Below are 24225 nucleotides of genomic sequence, written 5' to 3'. Positions count from 1 at the left end.
GGACGCAAAATGGAAGTTGTACAAATTCGGTGTAGTAATTCGCGTCCACCTTATTTTAGCTATTAATTGTAAAAGAAATAAGCTGATTTATAATCCATACTATTCCATGTTTTGTTAGCAAAGTAAAGAAACAGTTACATATTCAAAAATTCACATTTAACAATAAGATACTTACCGTCAAACGCGACACTGCGCACTATTTTTTTCTCAATATCCCGCGCGTTTTAGCTCTCTCGTTTAATAACCAAAATTAAATATTTTTTTTAAATAGGAAAGGCGGTGCGCAGGTATATTTTGAATATGTGTGCATGTCTCTTATACATTGAGGTATTATCGGAAATGTTTTCTTATTACAATTTTACTTAAAGTATACTTATTTTCGTGAATTTTCTACAAGATATCCGCAAAATGGACGCGAATAGGCATGTGGACGCGAACAGGCGCAATGACCCTAGTATTGTAGTGAATTAAAATTATATTTATTAACTTTTCCCCGAACAATAAACTACCTATTCTAAACATCTGTTAATGTTTACAAAATCGATTCAATGATAAAATTATATTAGGCCGGATATTACATGCGACATATGGAGCGGAAATTAACAAGTAAACCGGGGTGGACGCTCCTCTTGAAGTTTAGTATGTTAGGTTTGATAGGAATATTCTAAAATCAAGTAGGTTGCTTATTAGAAGTCGAATCATTTTTCCCATTTTCATTTTGCTGAAAACAATTATTAGTGCTACATTTTTGGTTAGTAACTTTGACCGTCTTTCCCCTTTTTTCACAAACACTTGACACACACAGATTAAATAATTTTAATTATAATCATTCAGGTATTCAAATGTTTACATATGAATACACCACATTTTTTGTGAACCCAACAAATTAAAATTAAACACCAATAAGTCAATATCATTTCATATTCGTATTACTTTCTCCTTCACCTCATGAGATATTTACACACCTTCACTTTTCGCCCGACTTTTTTATTATATAGAAAATAAAATGCTTATTACGAGCTTTCTAAATTATGTGAATAAAACTCGACTGTTTTAAATAACCGTTAAGTGTAGTACAGTTTTGAGTGTGGCACAACCTTCTTAATTAGTCGAGCAGTAATGTTTTTATCTTGAAAGTAGCTTATAGTCTCTGTAGTCAAAAGAAATTCCAATAGCAATGAAATTTTTCATCAAAGAAAAGTAGCCTATCACTCTCTATCCTGCTAACTATCTCTAGACAAAAATCATATCATAATCGCTACGTTCTTACGTGAAAGACAGACAAACACACATCTATCTATATATATAAAACTCAAAGGTGACTGATATAGTGCCCAAACCACTGGACATATCGGGATGAAATTTGGCATGCAGGTAGATGTTAGGACGTAGGCATCCGCTAAGAAAGGATTTCCCGAAATTCTTGCGGGAACGGAGAAAAACGGGGATGCACGTACAAAGTCGTGGGCGGAAACTAGTCGCATATAAAATAAGAGAAAGGATATAGTCCAATAAACAAATAAATGGATGCTCTAACGGCTTAGCTAACGAGCTTCGGGATATAGTAACGATGGAAGCAATTTTGAGCTTTTTAAGATACAATAGTGGCATCTTAAAAACCTACACCCTAGTGATATTATCTGTTTAAATGGTATTATCTGTTTAAAACCCTTTATCTCGTTTCTGCCGTTTATACAATGATGTATCCAAAAAATTTCCCGATTTTGATATATTTGATCATCGACTAAACATATTCAAAGAACATGTTTGTCAAATAGTGAAATGATGTCCTAGTTGTGTAATTTTGTAAGATTTGTTGTTATTGTATGAGAAACCATTATTTTAATTGTCTATCTAATATTTAATTATTGAATTTTTAATTATGAATTTATTGTAACACGCTTTAAATAACTGTAAGCTGTATCTCATTGTGGTAGTAATTGTACACATTTTGTTGGGTTGCGATCTGCTCCCGAAATTGATATGTCGCCTATGGGCCCGGCAAGATTGTAACCTGTTATGTGTATTTAATTTAAATAAATAAATGGTGAAACTAAGGTGTTTTGCTTCTACATATCGTATATCGTATAGTTAGTGTACTATGACGTAATATAGACTTTGGACTACATAACACCTAACACTGACTTGGCCCACCTTATACCAAAAGATAAGTTCTATCCCGAAAGCTAAAGATACTGTCTCTTTTGAAGATTGCCATCTCGTTAAGAAAAGCAATGACCTTGGGCGTTTTGTATTACGTAATTTGCTTTCACACCTTCACTAATCAATAAATACGGGCAAGTAGGCGATCAGTTGGGCTAGACTAAGACGTAATGGTTGCCCCTAGCAACCGGATATAGATTTAGATTCCTTCTCGACGCGTGGGTGCGAATTTCTATTGGATACATTTTTGTAATTCCATCTTGCAATATTAAGTCCTATTGGAAAATAAATATTATCCATACTATATTATTATAAATGCGAAAGTAACTCTGTCTGTCTGTCTGTTACTCAATCACGCCTAAACTACTGAACCAATTTGCATGAAATTTGGTATGGAGATATTTTGATGCCCGAGAAAGGACATAGGCTACTTTTTATTGCGAAATATGTACCACGGGCGAAGCCGGGGCGGACCGCTAGTTGGTTTATAAACCTACGTTCTATAAAACAGATAAATATATTAAATAAAACACTCTTTATGGACAGTTTCTTTCAGTGGCAAAAACGTACAAGCGGTTCTATTTTTGAAATCGGTCCGGTTGTTCCTGATATAAACACGATCAAACAAACTAACAAACTCATCTGTTTTATAATTTATATAGTTAGTAGTATCAAATTAAATCGTATCTAAAGTCGAGACATATTGTCAGTTCTTACATCGATTCGACAATGATAAAGTTTATATTGCAAAAACCTAGTAAAAACACTGCATGTAATTCAAGGTAACACCTTGCAGTAAATGACGAAAGAAGCTTGAATAAACATAAAATTAAAACGTTATAATTACTTACTCAGACAAGATAAGGAATAGCAAGTTACTATGTAATAAAAATATGTGAATTTGACGAACTAAAACCACGATTTAGCTCTTCAGAAGTATCTATGTGTTACATAAATCTTATATATAAAAATGAATCGCAAAATGTGTTGGTAAGCGCATAACTCGAGAACGGCTGAACCGATTTCGATAATTCTTTTTTTATTATATTCCTTGAAGTACGAGGATGGTTTTAATGTAGAGAAAACGTTAATATGTACCACGGGCGAAGCCGGGGCGGACCGCTAGTTATTAATATAATATGTGTCATTTACCACGCTTTTATTTGCTTCACCTGTATGTTTGTATGTAACATTGTAACTGACTCCTTTAGGCTAAATTTTGACCCACGTTAAAAGATTTAATTCAATTTTGTACACTTATAAAAGACTAGCTTCCGCCCACGACTTTGTACGTGCATCCCCGTTTTTCCCCGTTCCCGCAAGAATTTCGGGAAATCCTTTCTTAGCGGATGCCTACGTCCTAACATCTACCTGCATGTCAAATTTTAGCCCGATACGTCCAGTGGTTTGGGCTGTGGCTGTGCGTTGATAGATCACTATATCAGTCACCTTTGAGTTTTATATAATATAGATGTATGATGACAATACAATAATTTCATTGTTTTTTATGTTTCGGAGTTAATCGTCTTCGTCGCTCAGAGCAATTTTTCTACCTAAGTCAACATTCTACCAAAATAATCACGTCGTACACAATGTAACACATAGTAAAGTAAACAACGTGTAGTTTGATCGTTTTGACGTGGCCATATCAATGTCCCCTAATTGATTAGGCTATTATCTTACGAGCTATTAGCCCAAGTCTAGAATTACAACCCTAAAAGGTTTCTGTAGTCTGTCTAGTCGATAACTTCAAGACCCTTCATCTTATATATAAAAATGAATCGCAAAATGTGTTGGTAAGCGCATAACTCGAGAACGGCTGAACCGATTCCAATCTACATCTACACTAATATTATAAAGAGGAAAACTTTGTTTGTTTGTTTGATTGTAATGAATAGGCTCATAAACTACTGGACCGATTTTAAAAATTCTTTCACCATTCGAAAGCTACATTATCCACGAGTAACATAGGCTAGGTTTTATCCCGGAAATCCCACGGGAACGGGAACTATGCGGGTTTTTCTTTGAAAACGCGGGCGAAGCCGCAGGCGGAAAGCTAGTATGTTATATGACACTTTATTTTAGTAAATAGGTACTTTTTTTACGTCATTAGTTTTTCCTTTTCCTTGTCAAACTACGTTAAACCAAACCTAGTTAAACCGTATTGAATAAATTAATTTAATTTGAGAAATGCTATTCTTTTAAAGACAAAAGAGGTCAAATGATAAAGGAAAGACGATCCTTTTATTAATCTCCTCTAAAATAAGGGGCGGTTTATAAACTTATTTATCGTTATGTCAATGAATTTCTGCGACTCAAAAGTCAAACTCAAACATTTATTTATTCAATTGGACTTCTTTTAGAAGCACTTTTGAATCGTCATAACATATTTTTAACATTTACCACCGATTCGGAAAGCAGTATGGAGACGAACCGTCAAGAAACTCCAATAACAAAGTCAATCAATCAATCGACGGTGAAAAGTCTCACAAATTGTAAATCGCGTGACGCCAGCAGTTCTACAATTCAGGTTATAACTGATCATTCTGTGTCTCCAGTGAATAAGGGAATAACTCAAAAACAGCACTTTTCAGGAGAGACAAAAAATTATATATCAATACTAAATCTTTATTAATTCAAAATTTTAAGCTTGTATGTGTAAGATATGATGTTAGACTATATTTTTACATATGAACACATATTGTAACAACCCCATAAATATACTTTTTTCGTGTTTTTCTGTAGTTGTGGCCTTATGAACGAGTACTTCATGGAATAACTCAATGTATTCACATAATTTTTTTTTTTACTCTTTGCAATATAACGACTTATGCCCATATGCACTATGTTCATAATAGCACAACACGACTTATATTATTGCCAGTTTTGGTTTTATAGAAATGATGTGACTTATTATGCTTGAAATTTGTGTACATTATGACTCAATTGAGGCATTTTAGTGGAAAAACTATGCACGTAGCTTGAAAAACGAATGAAATCAACGAGTTTTTTTATCGTTATTAGATAATAAAAACAAAACAACATTTAGGTATTTATGCATTTAACCCTAGAAATCCAATCTACGTAAATTTGACGTATGAACTCTTTTATATAATATTATTTACCATCGAATCGCTGCAAAATCCAGAACCAACATATTAGCCGTCGAGACCTAGCAGTACATAGTTGGCTCATCCCGGTAAATCCCGCCATTTGGTTGTAAAGAGGATGTTGTGCGTCATTTTGACGTACCTATAATTGGGCTTTTCGTAACTTGATTGTTTCAAATTTTTATTTTGTGATTTATTTGAATAATTTTTTTCAAAGTCACGTTTCACATTATATCTATAGTATTATACTATAGATTGAGTATAAAATGGGATCCAGACAACTTTTATACTAGGACGAAGAACCTTCAATTTTAGTAAATGACGATTATTGTCCTCCACTGGATTTGGACTTCAAGCAAGGGGATTGGGTGGCTGAAGATGTTGTCCGGAGTAAAACCGAATATGTTATGGGGTTTTGTTACCCATGTATAATGAAAGTCGTAGATTGTAAAATAAACCTTTAATCGATCTTTCAATAATACAGTATATGTTGTTAATGCTATACAATGTTTCACCAGACACCACAACGAGTCTAGTCTGTACTGGTTAGCAGGAGACAATCATTGAGTATTGGTATTAAATACGTATCAACTGCGTATTGCCTTTTGCGTATTAGCTATTGTCTTAGTGAAAATTAATCGTCGAATCAATTTAAAATTCGATCAAGTGCGTTCCGTTTCGGAACGCCAGAGATAATAAAATATAGATAATAAAAGTGGCAACGCCACAATGTCATGGTGGTATAAATTGAGGATATAAGCACTATAAAGAGATAAGAGAAGCCCGAAAACCATATTCCTGTATGTTCAGTTAATACAGGAAAAGTTATAGGTGGTCAGTGGCGATATTTTACGGCATGATATAGAATTTTAACAATTTCGATATCATATAATATCAAAATAATGTAGATAAATAAAGAAAAAACAATGAGCCGCAAAGATTTTATGAAAAAATTAAGCACAGATTTGAAGGTGCCTTGGATGCAAATACGACTTGTGGCACGCACTTTGAAGAGACTCTACGTGACAATAGCCCAATTTTTTCAAAATATGTGGTACCAGAGTATCCATAAAATGTTTACGAAAATGCAGGACCAAAGAAGTATCGATATTGCGGATTTTTTTCCTATAAAAAAGGCAAATTACCAAAGCACAGTGGCTAAAACGCTATATGCGGAGAAAACAATATTCATAATTGTCAAGACTGGTTATAAATACTTTTTTTTTATGCGACTATTATAGACTATAGTATTATTGTCTTGATTATAGTTAGATAATTTTTTTTAAAAAAGATTAAAAACGAGTTATTTTTTAAAAACTTCCCCAATTATAAGAAGAAAATATTATAAGTTTAACATTTTTGTTGGCTTTTTTTAGATGATTCAATTATCGTTCTGTATTTATATAAACAAAGAGTATAATATTATTAAATGCACATATCTATTGCAAAAAATAGTTAATTTCCATAGAAATATATTAGTATCCCAAGTTAACTGACAAATACCTTTTTTAAAATATAAAGATTTGTTGTTGCAGATTTATTGAAAAAACGATCTAAAAATAATAAGGAATAGTGTGTGTTGTTTCCGTGCAGTATTCAAATAGACCAATAGCAACACGGCATTAATGCCAAACTGTCTCATGTCGTCACTTGAACCAATGACACTAAAAGAGTTGTTCCTTTATGCTCATGTTAGAAAAATGACACAAATGCGTTTATACTAAAATAGTGTTAGGACTGATGGAACAAAATGAATTAAGTCTTTATTCAAAAAGTATAACTACACATACGTCTTTGTGTTCGTGGGTACTTTTGACTCGAGACGAATAGTTCCTTTGCGATTGCCTAAAATGATGGATAAGGTAACTTATACCGTTAATCACACCCTACTTATACCGTTTGGGTCATTCGAAAAAATGGGTAAGGACGCAGCTAGAGATATGACCTTTTGATATGTTGTGTATTTTGACGAGCTGAATCCAATGGTGCAATAAAAACCAAAGGGAATAACTCGTCTTACTCCCTTATTCACTGGAGGCACAGCATTATTCAATGAGCAATGTACATTTTAAATACTCGAGAGATGTGCATTACATATTGCATGAAGAAATTTTCTATTGCAAGTTATCTTGTTAGTGAGAGTTTTCAATTTTATGGCAGGATTAAAAATGGTTCGACTTCCTAAAGGTGGAAGTAAATTGTGTAAATCGTCGCGTTCGTGTAGTTTCATTCAATTAATAATTAATAGTATGATTTGTATTTAAAATCGTTAATATAGATAGTTTTGCGTATTTTGGTTTAAAATGGCATTCACTAGCATGTTAGGTTGGTAAAAAAGTAAACCTGCGTAAAAGGTAGCCTAAATGCTAATCCAGACTAAAAGCAATCTGTCAACCAAACTTTATACAGACCCGATCAGCTGATTTTACGTGAAAGAGCAACAAACATCCAACCATACTTACAAACTTTCGCGTTCATAATAATAGAAGGATTAATAGAATTGACGACCAAAGAATCGTTACAGAATAAAATCATCATACAAAATCACAATTGTTACAATTACAATGTGCTCCATCGAATTATCTCCGCTACTCAGCCTTGAAACTATTTGCTAATGTATAACTTTCAGCTCTTATCACGCGACACGGTAATTACAATTTGTGACGTCATCACTTTCTTCACACAGTTTTACATCTTCGAAAGTATAAGGACGTTTTATGTAGCCAAATCTTGCTTTTGACTTGAAGAACGTAGTTTGTATACACTAAGCATTCTATGAAGTTATATTTCGCTATTTTAATCATAAATGCCTATTTAGATAGTCTATAAGAAATTTTGAATCAAACATTTACGTGTTTAGATTTTCTTAACGGACTCGAAGGACCTTAGCTGCTGTGACGTCTTAAAGCAGTACTAATTCCAGTATGGGAACAAGGCAGAGCTATATTAGTCGTCTAGCGCCATCACTTTCCCACACTGGAATTAGTATTGCTTTAAGACATCACCGAAACGGTACAGGTCCTTCGAGCTGGATTAAGGAATTTTGAATTTTCAATATTGTTGTGATTATGTAAGTTAGATAGACTTTTATGAATATTAAGAAAGAAGCGAAAGTTAATTTTCACACACACGGTAAATATATGCAACCTACAAGAATCTACAACAATTAAATACATGTGTAGCATGCCTTGAATGACAAGAAACTTGACCTTACCGAATACAATATCGTACTATAAAGTACTTTATTTATTATATTGTACTATAGAATTGATTTTTTCGGAGAACAGGTGAAAAATATCAGGGTCTCGCAAATTCTTTCTGGACATTTTGTTTATATAGTAGCAGCAGGCTACCTTTAAGGGTTTTAGAATCGTTATTTTGTGCCAAAATTTCTCTTAACTCTCTTGAGAAAATCAGCACTTTATCAGTTAACTCAGGTACTTATTTGTGCAACGCATCAAGATTTCCTACCTTAAACAATACAGACGATACGAAATCTTTTACATTAACTATTTCGGCCGCAGAAAGCACACGTTTTTCTGAAATCAATTGTGCCAGTGAATAAAAATGAAATGTGAACAAAAAAGACAAAGAAGCAGTACTTAATGTTATAATTATAATAATTAAATTTTGCTTCTGTGTCGGTCTTAGCGTGATGCTCGATAAAAGGGCTATCTATTACTGAAATAATTTATCAAATCGGATCAATAATTTCTGAGATTAACGCATTCAAGCAAACAAAAATTCACCAGCTTTGTATACTAAAATAATTATAGTTATTACATTAAAAGTTTCTATATTCCGGTCAATAAATGAAACATTATCTACAGGGAAAATAGTAAATACCATTGCATAGAGGTCAGAAGTGGAGGTAAATCAAATAAGGACCATTTACCTTCTAGGATTACGCAAATATAACTGTTTTAGTAGTGTTTAGTCGCATGTCGAAGAATCAAAAGTTCGACGACATGTGACATCTGTCCGCAATTGGCCAGCGTGGTGCATTATGGCCTGTACCCTCATAGGTGGCCCGTGTCCCAGCAATGGGATATATGGGCTGATGATGATGATGAACTGTTTTAGTATAACGCAGAAGTGTTAGTGGACCCTATCTATGTTATCTATGATTTCGAGTCTGTGATAAGATCTCGTTTTATCTGTTTGGCTTGTATTGTCACTATTTACTAATAGTATTTATTGAACTCGCACTCACGTAGCTCTTCTGAATGTTCTATGAATCATAGTTTTAGGTTGTTTGTGTCACCAGATTGGCGAACATATTTTATTGGACATTCGCCTCGATTACATGAGGCGCTGTGTAACAATTAAAAATGTAGCTCGTATAATTTGTTTAGATTCAAGAAGATAAACAGAAATATTACTCTTTATTGTATTAAAATTGACCATGAATAATAAATACAAAAGGATCGGTTTCAAATTTCAATCGTCCTCTGTCCATTAAATTTAATTCATGACCTTGGCCATTGCTGCTAAGTAAATTCTATACATTTAAAGTCTGCTCATGCACACTTCGAACCAAAAATTTCGTCGAATGGGGCTCTATAGTTTTGCATCATCCTTACCTATACTAGCTATGCCGCGTGGTTGCACCAGCAAAAAACTATATTATCCATACTAATATTATAAATGCGAAAGTAACTCTGTCTGTCTGTCTGTTACTCAATCACGCCTTAACTACTGAACCAATTTGCATGAAATTTGGTATTGAGATATTTTGATACCCGAGAAAGGACATAGGATAGGTTTTATCCCGGAAATCCTACGGGAACAGGTTTTTCTTTGAAAACGCGGGCGAAGCCGCGGGCGGAAAGCTAGTATGAAATATTTATATAAATAGATTCTTCTGTTATTTATTTATTTAACACTGTATTGTGCAAGAAACAAAATATACATAAAGGTTACAAAAAAAAAAAGATTCTTCTGTTATTCTGATGTATAACATAATAGGTACCTATATTACTAGTAAAGTTGCATCCAAATTCGTTCCGTAGTTTCTTCGAGATACGGTGCATTTACATCAAATGAACATAGAGCAAGAGCATTCTTTCGTGATCTTTTAGTGTAAACAATAACTCGTATTTAGTGTTGTTCAGTATTTGAACATTGCATGGAATCTTTTCGAACGCACTAGGAATAACGAAAGAATGCTCTACGCTTGTTTACACTAAAATAATTTGACACAGTGGGGTTAGAATGATGATACCATCAGATATAGTTTTATAGTACATACGCGTTCAAGTGTTTACTATGTAATAGATTCTGAATGATTATGGATTTCGCGGTGAAATCGTAAGACGTGAGTCATGCGTGTGCGCATGCCATATGTTTAGTCATTTTGAATTTAACGGATATCCCTTGAGGTATTGTTGGTGACACAGTGATGTTAAATGTGGAAACGTGGTGTGGCTTCTTGTGTTTTTAATGTATGTTAAAATATATAAATAAATAAGTTATAGAACCTTATGCTTAGTTTGAACTGCTTTCCGAACCGCTGACAAATATTAATCTATGCATTATGACGATTCTGTTTTTAGTTGAAAACTAATCTATAATTATGAATTTATTTGCAGAATTGGATGAAAGGAGGGAAAACATCTTTTATAATATACTAGCTTACCGCCCGCGGCTTCGCCCGCTTTGTCTAAAACCTAATAAATTATATACTAAAACCTCTTGAATCACTCTATCTATTAAAAAAAACCGCATCAAAATCCGTTGCGTAGTTTTAAAGATTTAAGCATACAAAGGGACATAGGGACAGAGAAAGCGACTTAGTTTTATACTATGTAGTGACTTAGCATGATTTGATAGGGTGATGCAAAACTTATTATTACTATGAAATTCCACCTTTACCTAACTTTTATATATAGGTACTTTACAATACCAAATCAATTTTTAGTTCAGGAAACAAGGAAACAATTTACTCGTAGTTACTGTCTTTATGCAGAACATTTTTGTTCAACGAAGCGAATGGGATTATAAAATGTAACTTTAAAAGAAATGTACTGTCGTTCAATACTTTGATACTTCATGTTAGATAGCAAACAGGATTACGTGTAATACCTGCGTTCGTTAGTCTTACTTGTGTGTGAAGGTCGACACTAAAAACTATTATGTATATAGCTATATAAATTCAAAGTAAAAAGTCGTGTGCGTTTTGTGGCCATACTCTGCCGAAACGGATTGTTTGTGGTAGGTCTGAAGATAGGTCGTCTTTTGAAGTGCGTGTGAAACTTCTTTAGGCGCGTTGAGAGTAGAATTTCAAGGTCGCGTCATGGCAATACCGTCATGGAGTAAAGCGGTGATTTTGGTATCTTTGAAACTTGCCAAAGAACTTTCACAAACACTTCTGACACGTGTGCTCGGCATACGTTTTTATTGATATTTTTAATTCTTCTCATTCTTTCTTATATTCCGTCAATAATTTCTGTATCCCCTTTCCTTTTAACGTCATCTAATCGACCTTAAGCCTCTGCAAATGTTTATTGGCAGTGGTAGAGTACTATCAGGCGCCCCAACAGCTTCTTTGCCGTTGATGCAGAAAAATATGATAGGGATATCTAGGAAGAACTTTTGCTGGGTCATCGAGTTTTGTTTTGAACTGAATCATGTTAACGGAGAGTAGTTTTAGAGACGCTATTTAGAACCAAATTAAGTGTAGTTTTGTACTGTGGAAAGACAAATTAATATTCGTTTCGTGCCAGGATGCTTATACTTTCTAAATATAATTTTTCTGCTGAATGTCCTTTAACATCGAGATGACAAAGATATTTGTTTTCCTATTTGAAGACTTTGCCTCAATGCCGGTATACCACCTTAAAGGAAAACCTTAACAAGTCAATAACTGCGTTAAAAACAACCGACTTCAAACTTGCACTTGCAACATTTACAAATACAGACAAAAATGCTCATAAAATAAAAACTACTGGGCCTATCCCAATTAAATTTTTATGGGACCAATTCGACACCATCCCGCATCGAACAAAAAAAGAATCACGTAAATCGGTTCAGAAACCACGGAGTAATCGGTGTACATACATAAAAAAAAAAAAAAAAAAAAAAAACATACCGGCCGAATTGATAACCTCCTCCTTTTTTTTGAAGTCGGTTAAAAAATGACTCGTACACAAATATATTATAGCAACATTCACACGTTATTTCTCATTCAACACGCGATATTATTAAACAATATTTATTATTTATTAACAGACGATTTAAATAGTGGCCATTGTTTTGAATATGGGTATGCTATTGTCTGATAGTCACACGTCATGGGCCAAACTGATTTCATAGCTCTCCTTAACCAGTCACCTCTTTATATTAATACTACCTCCCGCCCACGACTTTGTACGTGCATCCCCGTTTTTCCCCGTTCCCGCAAGAATTTCGGGAAATCCTTTCTTAGCGGATGCCTACGTCCTAACATCTACCTGCACGCCAAATTTCAGCCCGATACGTCCAGTGGTTTGGGCTGTGCGTTGATAGATAACTATATCAGTCACCTTTGAGGTTTATAATTATAGAAATATTTTTGTATAACATCATCTGCATTGATTCGACATTTTAACTAACATTCCCAAAAGCGAACGAGGCTCACGCTTTTATTAGCTTCACCTGTATGTTTGTATGTAATCGACTCCTTTATACTCAATTTTGACCCACTTTAAATGGATTGATTTAATTCATTCTTTGTACGCTTATCAAGGATCGCTGACAATACAATAATTTCATGAGTTTATGCGTGTTTTTTTTAACCAAAGGATGATTAACAATAGTACAGTGTATGGAGAAGTTTTCTACTATTATATGAATATTCGTTAGGCCATATAAATTAATTCTTGGTTTTTATTATTATTAAAACTAACAACGAGTACAAATCTACCATCAAAATAAATAATTTATTGTTTTATTTTCATATTTTATTTAATAATATTTTATTTTTTACAGCAACATAAAAAATGACGACCATAGATGTAGTGAACGAGTTTTTAGATGACTTACGGTGAGTCGAAAATGGTTATTAGCTACTAACATATATGCTACTAACCGTAAAATGGTTTTTAGCTACTAACATTAATGCTACTAACCGTATTTTGGTTTTTAGCTACTAACATGAATGCTACTAAGCGTAAAATGGTTGTTAGCTACTACCATCAATGCTGCTAAGCGTAAAATGGTTGTTAGCTACTAACATTAATGCTACTAACCCGCTAACAGATATTAACCACTAACCATTGACTTAAATAAGCTAATTTAGATATTAACTAGCTGTTCCGGCAAACGTTGTCATTTAGGGGTATGAAAAATAGATGTTGGCTGATTCTCAGGCCTACCCGATATGCACTGAAAATTTCATGAGAATCGGTCTAGCCGTTTTAGAGGACTATGGTAACTAACATTGTGACACGGAAATTTTATATATTAGATTTACATTTGGGAAATAAATAATAATGTTATAATACCTACGTATTAATTAAGTATTATTACTGTTGTAATAATACTTAATACGTGTATGTATTATTACATAGAAAATAAGTGGCAATTATTTTTTCCAATTAAAATAAGAGTATTCTAAACAATAAAAAAAGTAATAGTTTTAAGGATTTAAAGATTTTAGATTGTAAAAGATAAAAAAGATACGATCGAACATAGATCCTTTAAAATTAGCACAATGTTAAGTTCGTTTATCTGTTTATCTATGTAGATAGATATCTTAATTATGTAATTTGTCTGGATCGATGATAAATTTATAATAGATACACGTAATTATAAAGTCATATAGATAAATTATTGATATTTGTACTTTCCTAGCGATATTCATACACACATCATACACATTGACGAATCCCGTCCGACTAGGCCCCTTCCGGTCTCCTCCACTCAAGCGACAGCCCAAGCCGAGGTTCGAGATCCCCGTCAAGGGGGGACGCCCTTGCGCATGTCGCTACCAGGGTGAACCTTCAGTTCACCCACGCGTCCGCGTTAAAATGTTGAAATACTTCTGGCTAATATTCAGAGACACCACACAAAAAAAAATACGAATCGCCCTATTACCATTGAACCCTTTACTATGTCTAGGAATCGAACAATCTGCAATCATAAGTCTGGACCATTTTCTGAAGATGGCTAATCGAAATTGATATTAAGATGAATCTATTCGTATAAAGATCGAAGCCTGAATGGTCTAGCAAAAGAACACGTACCATATTCGATATTACGTATTATGTATATTGTAGAAGTAATAATTCACAGGTATATTGTAATGATTCATTCACGACATCATTTTGTACTGTTGTAATGTAATTTCGGAAATATATATCGGTTATAAAGTTACTACCTATATTTGTATTTCAATAATAGACTCTATATGTATTGTAATAAGAGCGTATACAAACACATTTAGCGGCTGTTGCCTCTGAAGTAAACAATCCATCATGTCACGTTTTTAGGGTTCCGTACCTAGAAGATAAAACGGGACCCTATATTACTAAGACTTTGTTGTACGTCTGTCTGTTCTTCTGTGTATCCGTCTGTCATCAGGCTGTAGGTATCACATGAACCGAGAGTTATTTAAAATTTCAGAAATGATGTGTTTCGCATCTAAAGGATGCACACTGGCACAGGCATCTATAGAGATGCATAAATTGGATGAATATCGAATTTTTTTGTAAGTTGCTCTATAGATTTTTTGTACGGAACCCGTGGTGGAGAGTCCGACTCGCACTTGACCGATTTTTTTTCAGTTTTATTGTTCTTGAAAATTCCACTCTTGCGTAAATTTTGCGTAAGACAATATAATTCAGTTTACGGGATCGTATAGGTATCGGTATTCGTTAGAATCTTAGTCTAGAATTTTTTGAAACATTTAATTTTAGAATCGGGTAATTCGAAATTTAAATTCAGTTTGAATGTTGGACGTTTCCAGAATTTGAAAAACGTGCTCAGTGAAAATGTTCTAAATTTAAAATTTAAATAGAAAAGGAAAAAGTGTGAATTTCTATAAACTGGTGAATTATTTGTCTGTGTTTGTTTCTTTTTGAGATAACTGTATATGGCTAGAAGCCTAGAAGAATTGCTAATTTTAAAAAGAACAGTATTTCGCTTCTTACTAGCCAGAGAGTCGAGGCTCATAACACTAGGCAAGAAACCGGTAAATAAGAAGATTTCCGATTGCGTAAAGAATTCCGATAATATTTGGACAACGAATTTGGATACTTTAAGCGAGGATTTGACTAAAAATATTAACGTTATACCGTATATAAAAGAGGAGTGTGGACATACTAATATAAGTAAGACGTATAGATTTTCGTCAGGTTGTGCAATGGTTTATCCTAAAATGGTCTATTGGTAAGTAATTAACGATTAATATGGTATTAATGATATTATTTATTATGAAGTGTGTTAAATTTATTTCAAATTGTTTAATTTGTTAAATACGTATAAATATAGCAGACGATATCCACATAAATTAAAATAAAATAAGAAAATATTCGTAACAGTCTCTCTCGTTGCTTCCTATTTATAGGTAAAGCAGATACTTACATACAATAATATAATACCTACCTTTGTTAACTTTTTAAGGTTAAGTAGATTCTTCTATTAGTGTAAAAGTTATAAAAATTAAACTAGTGAAACATAAAACATAAACTTTAAAATACAGTTCAAGAGACCATACGAAGTGTCTACCGATAAATAGACCGGGAGATACTGACACAAAATTTCGAGTCATTTGTAACAGGATGGCGGTTCTACAGGGTTCTTAGTACGCAATGACAAAAAGAAAAATGATGGTGTGAACGCTGGTACCGGTGGCTTAGTTGCGTGGGCGTTAGTCGAACTCGTCGGAAAATAGCGAAAGTCAAACGATTTGTAACAGTATGGCACTTATTTTTCCTGTAAGTTTGAGGATCAACGAATATAAATACAAAATTTCAAAGATCTAGGTGTTGGAAATCTTCACTTATATAAATTAATAATAAATTTATTTTTCAAGTATGACAGCACTTTTTCCCCCTACTAGAAGTATGGCAAATATGATAATGGTCACATTTTATCAAATACTCTCCAAAAAGCCAAATGCAATACTGGTACAAAAAGATAGGCGAAATAAAAAAATTTTGCAGATTTTCGGCGGTATGGCGACGATTTGGAATCGTCCGAAAAGTATGGCATGGCGATTTTCGTAAATGGCTGCACGACGATGGTTACCTGTGCAAAAGTTAGCCTGATACAAATGGTTGAATAATTTTTTTATTTAAATCAACATATTCGCGTCGGTATGGCGGGCTGTAAGTCACACCGGAAAAGTATGGCATGACACTACCGCCTACTTCTTTTTTATGGGCTATCGGTAAATTCTAAAATTTTTGTGTTACAAATCGTTTGACTTTCGCTATTTTTCCGACGAGTTCGACTTACGCCCACGCGACTAACCCACCGGTACCAGCGTTCATACCATCATTTTTCTTTTTGTCATTGCGTACAAAGACCCCTGTAGAACCGCCATCCTGTTACAAATGACTCGAAATTTTGTGTCAGTATCTCCCGGTCTAAAAAAATAACCATTGAATAAAAGTGGCGCTTGTTAATAAAATGTTTTTTTTATTATTTTATAAGTCTCAAAAATAATATATGCTTATCAATAAGACACAGACATAGGTACCTACTGATGTTAGTAATCCAAAATTTATCTATTCCTAACGTATAAACAATTTTAACAAATTACTAAAACACTCATGACGCAACCGAACACGATAAGCCCTAAAGATGTTATTTTTGTTCCACTATGTTACGACAATCTTATCAATTTGACTCGTGACTTAGTTGTGCCTCAGGTGTAAGTTAATACACAGGTGAGTTACGTAAAAATTTACTGCTAAAATCCAGGAATGGACTGCTAAAATTTCCTGGCTAAATGCGGGCGCAATAGGGATAATGGAGTGCTAAATTTTGTTGGCTAATTGTGGTTTTGCGATTCGTGTTGTGTGATTATTGAAAGTAGTTAATTTCAAGGTATTTAAAAATTGTTATTGATTGTTGAATAATATAAAAACTAGTTATGTAAACGTGCATTTTTGTGTGAATTGTTATCGTTGAATTAAACAGTTTTAATATTAAGGGACTTTATTGATTTAGTTTGAGTATATTGAAATATATTTTGAATGAACCTTAGGGAAAATTTCACACATCAATGATCTTTTCGAGTCGGTAGATGTTTATTTATTTATATATGTATAGATGTTTATTCATGTTGTATAAATAAAATGTAAAATGTCAATTTTCGGACTAGAATTATTAATCTATGACATTCCCACCTTATTTGGGATAGATGTTTAGATACAATTTCTATCTCTCTCTGCTGTTATATTTTATAGAAAACGATTCAGTGACTTAGGGGTGATAACATAACGGACAGATAGATTCATATTTATAGTGCTTAGGTACACTAAAAGTAAGTAAGTAAGTAGTTAAGTTTTCTATAACTTAACAAATTAGAGATTTAAACCTTCCTCGAGAACCACATTATCTATTAGAGAAATCACATCAAATTGCGTAGCGTAGTTTTAAATACATTGGGGCAGACGGACAGACACACAGCGGAAAGCGACACTTTACACTATGTATTGGTTAAAAGATGTGATATTTTTTGTTATATATCTATGAATTGTCAAGAACTCAAAGTCACAAAATTTTTGTTAAAGTCATATCACAAATATTTTATCAATTGTGTGTCGATAACATGAGATTAAGATATAGATCTTCAATAGAATGGATATGTTGTCAATTCAGTTGTGTTTTGTATGTATGTAACTCAGTAACTAAGTACGCTCTTGGTGAACAGAATTTGATTTTTTTTCCTTTCTTCATTAGAGTTGAATCAAGAATCTTTTGGTAGCAATGTTGTTTTAATAAAAAAGAGCGTGTGTACCGAGCACACGGTTCAGAAGTGAAACTTCTTTGACAAGATTCAAATGTAGGTACCAAAATCGTCGCCTTACCTACCTGATACCTCATGCAGTGAAGGAACTGCCATGACGCGACCTTGAAATTTTGCATTGAACGGCCCTAGAGAAGAAGAATCTTTATTTTTCACTTTAAAAATAACGAAAGATTAAATAAATTAAAAGTACGTTGTTTTCTAGAAAAAAAAAATATATTCAAAATTAAAACGATTAGTTATCAGTAGGGCTATAATTGGAATTTAATGACCTGTCTGTATCAAATAAGATATGATTTGTTTTTGTCTCCTAAACCATAGATTTATTATAACCGATGACATAATTGCTTGTCTTCTTCTTCTTCTTCTTCTTATATATAAAAATGAATCGCAAAATGTGTTGGTAAGCGCATAACTCGAGAACGGCTGAACCGATTTCGATAATTCTTTTTTTATTATATTCCTTGAAGTACGAGGATGGTTCTTATGTATAGAAAACGTAAACATGTACCACGGGCGAAGCCGGGGCGGACCGCTAGTTATTATATAAATTTTACTTATATTCCAGTCCAATCTAGATATGCAGAAGTATAAAAATCCTATCTTATTAATATTATGTTTGTGGAATTAAGACGAGAACATTAATGGTGCATATACACAATCGCACGAATAGCGAGGTTATAAGCGAACCGAATAAAGAACACGTACGTGTAATCAATCCACTCGCTTTAGGGCGTTTTTCCACTAATAATGTGCGAGGGTGTGTAGCGAGGAATGTGTTTGTAAATAATCATATCGCTTCATTTAGTTTGCACTCATAAGATTCGTGTTACCGGTTTGTAGACCAATTTTTTCCAATAAGAGCGAAGACGAATGTGCGAGCAGTGGTTCGCATCCCGATCGAATGTTTCGTCGAATCACAAGGCGAAGCAACGAATGTGTAAATGCATCATGAAATAGATAGTAGACGTAGTATTTATTATGTAGGTACTATGTAGATATGTAGAAATTCCAACGCTTTCTGTCTACATGAATGTCTAATCTGATGCTTAACTAATTACGTAGTTACTCATTTGTTAAGCGGTTGTATTTGCTTTTGTTTTATTAGAATTAGGTCATTGGACGTTTTTCTTCCTTTATATTAATCAATAATAATATGAAAAAGTTACAACACAAACAAAACTTCAGAGCGTTTATATAGTAATGATCTTCTGTTTGTGGTGTTTGTTTCGTCATTGAATTTCAGAAGATTTATAAAAGGGTCAGCCAATGACTTTTTGTTTTTCCTATTATATCACAATACACAATAAAAAAGAAGCGATAGGTAGAAGGATAGCTGTATACAGGGTGTCACACTTTTGGTATACTAAGCTCAAAGAAGGTTATAGTTTTGCATACGCTGAGTACGTAAAAAATACTTATAAAATTCCAGACGCATTATTTTTTCGGATAGACGAATTCTTAAAACTCTATGTATACACCCCTAACAAGCAACACGCCCAAATTTGCCATCCGCACGTGAGATATCGTTTAAAATTATGTTTTCATTGACAAAATGCTCACATTAGAGAAGCGGTATATGCCGGCTGCGCGAAGCTAGAGAAGAAAACATAGATTTTCAGGAAAAATTTAGCAAAAAAATTATGACGTAATTTTGTTGTTTAAGTATTTTTTACGTGATCAGTGTATGCAAAACTACAAGTCCCTTCGCGCTTAGTATACCAATAGTGGGACACCCTGTTTATATGTAATATGCAGTATGCATGAAATCAGGCGATTAATTAATAGCCTAGGTAGGCACTCTAATAATCGGCGTCGTTTAATTCACTGTCAGAATGATATCATGTAATCAAAGAGCCTCTTTACAGCGGCGGCAGAATGGTCGAGACGCCAATAGTGCGAGTGGCTGAGGGGGAGCTGCTGGGCAGGCTGGCCAGTACCCCAAGCGGCAGGAGCTACTATAGCTTCCAGGGCATACCGTATGCGAAGCCACCGCTCGGCTCTTTGAGGTTTAAAGTGAGTATGAAGTTTAGGGATATTTTTGTGGGTTGCCATGGTGATGGATAAACAATGGTCGAGACGCCAATAGTGCGAGTGGCAGAAGGGGAGCTACTGGGCAGGCTGGCCAGTACCCCAAGTGGGAGGAGCTACTATAGCTTCCAGGGCATACCGTATGCGAAGCCGCCGCTCGGCTCTTTGAGGTTTAAAGTGAGTATTTAGCTTAGTGGAAGGTTTTGTGGGTTGCCATGGTGATGGATAAACAATGTGAGAGGGAGGAGCTACTACAGCTTCCAGGGCATACCGTATGCGAAGTCACCGCTCGGCTCTTTAAGGTTTAAAGACTAAGGGTGCTTTTCTACCAAAGCTGTGAGAGGAAATGTATAGAAGACATTCGACAGCTTCGCAACGCATCCTCGCACGACACTATTTGTTCTTTAAAAAGACATTCCTCGCTATACAATTATACATCCTTGTACATCTCTGGTGGAAACGCAGCCTTATACAAAACCTTGTAATTATTTGTGCTTTACAAGAGGAACTATTTTTAATTAAATTTATTTTAAAGTACTTACAGTATTTATCAACGACAAACTAGGAAAATAATTATTAGTATTATAACTGCATCTAATATAAAACTTATGGCTTAAGTAAATTTTACTATATTGCACGCCTCATAAGCGAAGCGTTGAGGTGGGTACTACTGTCACTTCGCGCAAAACATCTGATTTTTCAAACTTAAAATGTCTTTATGTATCATACATTGCACTTGTAAGATAATACATACACACACATATTAAGAAAAAACACTATTTTTAACGTTCATGATATTTTTGATGTCATTTTTGTTATTTAAACTAGTTAAAAAACAGTTTAAAAAAGTTCTGTCTTGGACGTCCGTGTGTCTGTATGTGCGGATCCTTTTTCTTGTTAACACGATAGCGACCGAAATACTTTACTAATCGAGTCTTTTTTTTTCTCTTACGCTTGAGTATGCTCAGGAATAGAACCCTTTCATTTTTCAGGGTCTGATTCGATGTGGTTTAATTGTTATTAAATAAACAAAAATAATAATTAATAAATATTTATTAAAAAAAAATTATGAGGCGTGCACTTTTGGATTTTCCAAATTATTATTTTATTATATTTACTTGGAGTACCCAAGCCTTGTTTCTGCGAAATATCCATAATGTATTATTAATATTTTTCGATAAAACAGATGTGTTAATATTTCAACCACATTTTGCTTTGTATAATCTCCATCTAATATGGGCACATCAAAGGCATAACCTAACATAACCATAACATGAAGGTAGCTAATGAAAAATTCCATAAATAGTAATAACCTTACCCGAGCCAGAGATGGATTTTCTCCCTCAGTCTTAAATTTAGTAGTCTGTTAATATTAAAACGTATATTATGTCTATACAAATATCATAAAGATGAAGAGTTTGTTTGTTTGAACGTGCTAATCTCAGGAATAATTCTTACTACGATAATGGGTGCGATTTGAAAAATTATTTCAGTGTTAAATAGCCTTTTTATTGAGGAAGGATATATCATCATGCTAAGACTAATAGGAACGAAGGAATATGGGTAAAACCGTCAGACACAGCTAGTATATAAAGTTGTACAGTATGTTTGTTTAAACGCGCTAATCTCAGAAACTAGGACCCATTATTTTGAAATATTCTTTCACTGTTGGATTTGTACGTCATCCCTGAATACTAAAGAGTATTGACTATATATTTACCACAAGCGAAGCCAGGATGGAACAGCTAGTATTGGCAATCTAATTTGACAAAACAGGTTTTCTAAATTGTACTTACAAACCGTTCAATCTGTAACTTTTATTGAAACAAAAGTGACATTTATACGGATTTAATCCCCCGATGCGAACTGTCACATCTAATTGTTTTACTAATACCTATTTATCGTTCATTTAGAACGTGTTAACTACCTACTATAGTAGTAAGAATTTATTCACCTGTTTGTTATTTTCGGCCGAAGTAACGGGCGAAAATATGCTTTTTTTATCGTAGTGAAAACGTACAAATCCATGTCAATACCACGGAGGCCATTTCACTGCAGTATTTAATAGACTTAGTTCAGTAAAGTCTAGACGGTAACCTGGCTGAGAGAAATTTCGACAGAACCTTCTTGAGATACTGACGATTTTTTAGTCTGTGGTCCAAAAAAGAATGGGAACGTCAATGATCTCTATATGTTAACAGTGACCGTGGTAAAGTAAGGTGTAATCGTTAAGTGTACACGGGCACTTATTCTGTAACTTTAAACTGATAAAGTACCTTACTTAAGAAGTAAAAAGTCCTGCAGTAATCACTTTTGAAGTGGCTTCTTAAGGTGCGTTGAGAGTAAAATTTCAAGGTCGCGTCATGGCAATACCGTCACGTCATGGAGTAAGGAGACGATTTTGGTATCTTTAAATCTTGCTTAAGGAGTTTCACTTCTGACACTTGTACCTACTCGGCTTCGAAATATACAAAAATGAAAGGAAAGTTCTAATCTATCGATTTTCAACCTGGAGCTCACGACCTTGTGTTCAAGGGAGGGGGTAAGAGCTTGGCCGTTAAAAGGGTTTAGATAAACATAAAAGGGTTGTGTTAGAGGATATTTAAAATATAATTTATTAACAGACTAGCTGTGCCCCGCGGTTTTACCCGCATTGCTCCGCTCCAGTTGGTCTTAGCGTGATGATATAATATAGCCTATAGCCTTCCTCGATGAATGGGCTAATTAACACCAAGAATTTTTCAAATCGGACCACTAGTTTCGGAGATTAGCGCGTTCAAACAAACAAACAATTACTCTTCAGCTTAATAATATTAAGAGAATAATTAACTTTGAAGAATTGAATGTTACAAATTACAATGTAATAACTGTTCATTGTTAGATCTTGTAAGAATGTTTTGCGTAACTTTTACCCATATTTTGCTTATTGTGTTCTCGATTAAGTTATCTCTAAATCTTTTATTATTATCAATCATTCAATTTTCGTTCAGAAATGTTTGAGTTTGAGTTTGGAAATATTTACGGATCGCAATCGCATCGAAAAGCCGCGTCTGACTATTTCCAAATAATTAGTACAGAAGTTACTTACTCTATTTTTCTTTTCCATTTAATTTAACTATTAGTACGTGTTTCTACTTTTTAGTATCATCGAAAATTTATTCGTCTTTATTTCTTCCTAAATAATAACTTTAAATTTTGGCATAACACGTGAAATTTTAAAAACCCCACTTTATCATATAAATTGATATCATTGCATGTTCCAACTTCCGACATACATTGTCTTTGGAACAAACCCAAATATTATAACTTGTATGTAGGATTGCCAAAACCTCAACCTACTTAACAACGTGAAGTATAGATTTTTCTATATTATGTTGGCTTCGTACAGTGTTGAAAATGTTACCTTGGACTGATCAATAAGGAATTCTTTTACTGCGTAATAAGGTTTAAATTTAAAGATTTTACAGGTTATAAATGGTTTTATTCATTGTATTAGTTATCCCACTTTTGTAAAGTGAGCGTGGTCACGGACAGACTGATAAAATATATTTTTAAGCTAGATTTCCGCCGGCGGCTTTGCTCACGTTTATAAGAAAAACCCGCATAGTTCCCGTTCCTGCGGGATTTCCGGGATGAACAGACTATGTCTTTTTCTGGGTCTTCAGCTACCAAATTTCATTGTAATCGGTTTTTGTATTATCTGCGTGAAAGAGTAACAAACATCCAAAATTTCGCATTTATAATATTAGTAGGATATGAAATCTAGGTTTAGTTGAGACAAAAATACTCGAATAAAATCAAATATAGTAAAATTGACTGTCTTTATCCTGTTGTTTTACAAGGATATCCTTGTAGATGACACCGTTTTTAAGGATATTTTGGTATTTGAAGGGTGTTTGTTTGGAAAACTGTCCAATTGTTAATTGTATTTTTCCTTACGCTAAAAGGAAATAAAATGGAAGA

The 24225-nt window shown here is 33.9% G+C and overlaps 1 protein-coding gene across 3 annotated transcripts in view; it reads left to right on the top strand.

Moving 5' to 3' along the window:
* LOC149895746 (juvenile hormone esterase-like) overlaps positions 1-24225 on the top strand; it is a 32416-nt gene that overhangs the window by 4170 nt on the left and 4021 nt on the right. The window contains exons 2-3 of one of the 3 annotated variants that reach the window (XM_090118475.1): positions 13242-13296; positions 20100-20247. In XM_090118475.1, the coding sequence (XP_089974601.1) occupies positions 13253-13296; positions 20100-20247 (192 nt within the window). In that variant the 5' untranslated portion in view covers positions 13242-13252. Of the gene's footprint in view, positions 1-13241; positions 13297-20099; positions 20248-20301; positions 20440-24225 lie in introns of those variants that run through there. The other 2 variants (XM_090118477.1, XM_090118476.1) reach the window with 2 other exon arrangements.

Source organism: Colias eurytheme, chromosome 30 (assembly GCF_061535395.1).
Source record: "Colias eurytheme isolate Ceu_HAF_F1 chromosome 30, ilColEury1 Martin Lab GWU primary, whole genome shotgun sequence".
NCBI lineage: Eukaryota > Metazoa > Arthropoda > Insecta > Lepidoptera > Pieridae > Colias > Colias eurytheme.
This window is presented reverse-complemented; position numbering and strand designations above follow the sequence as displayed.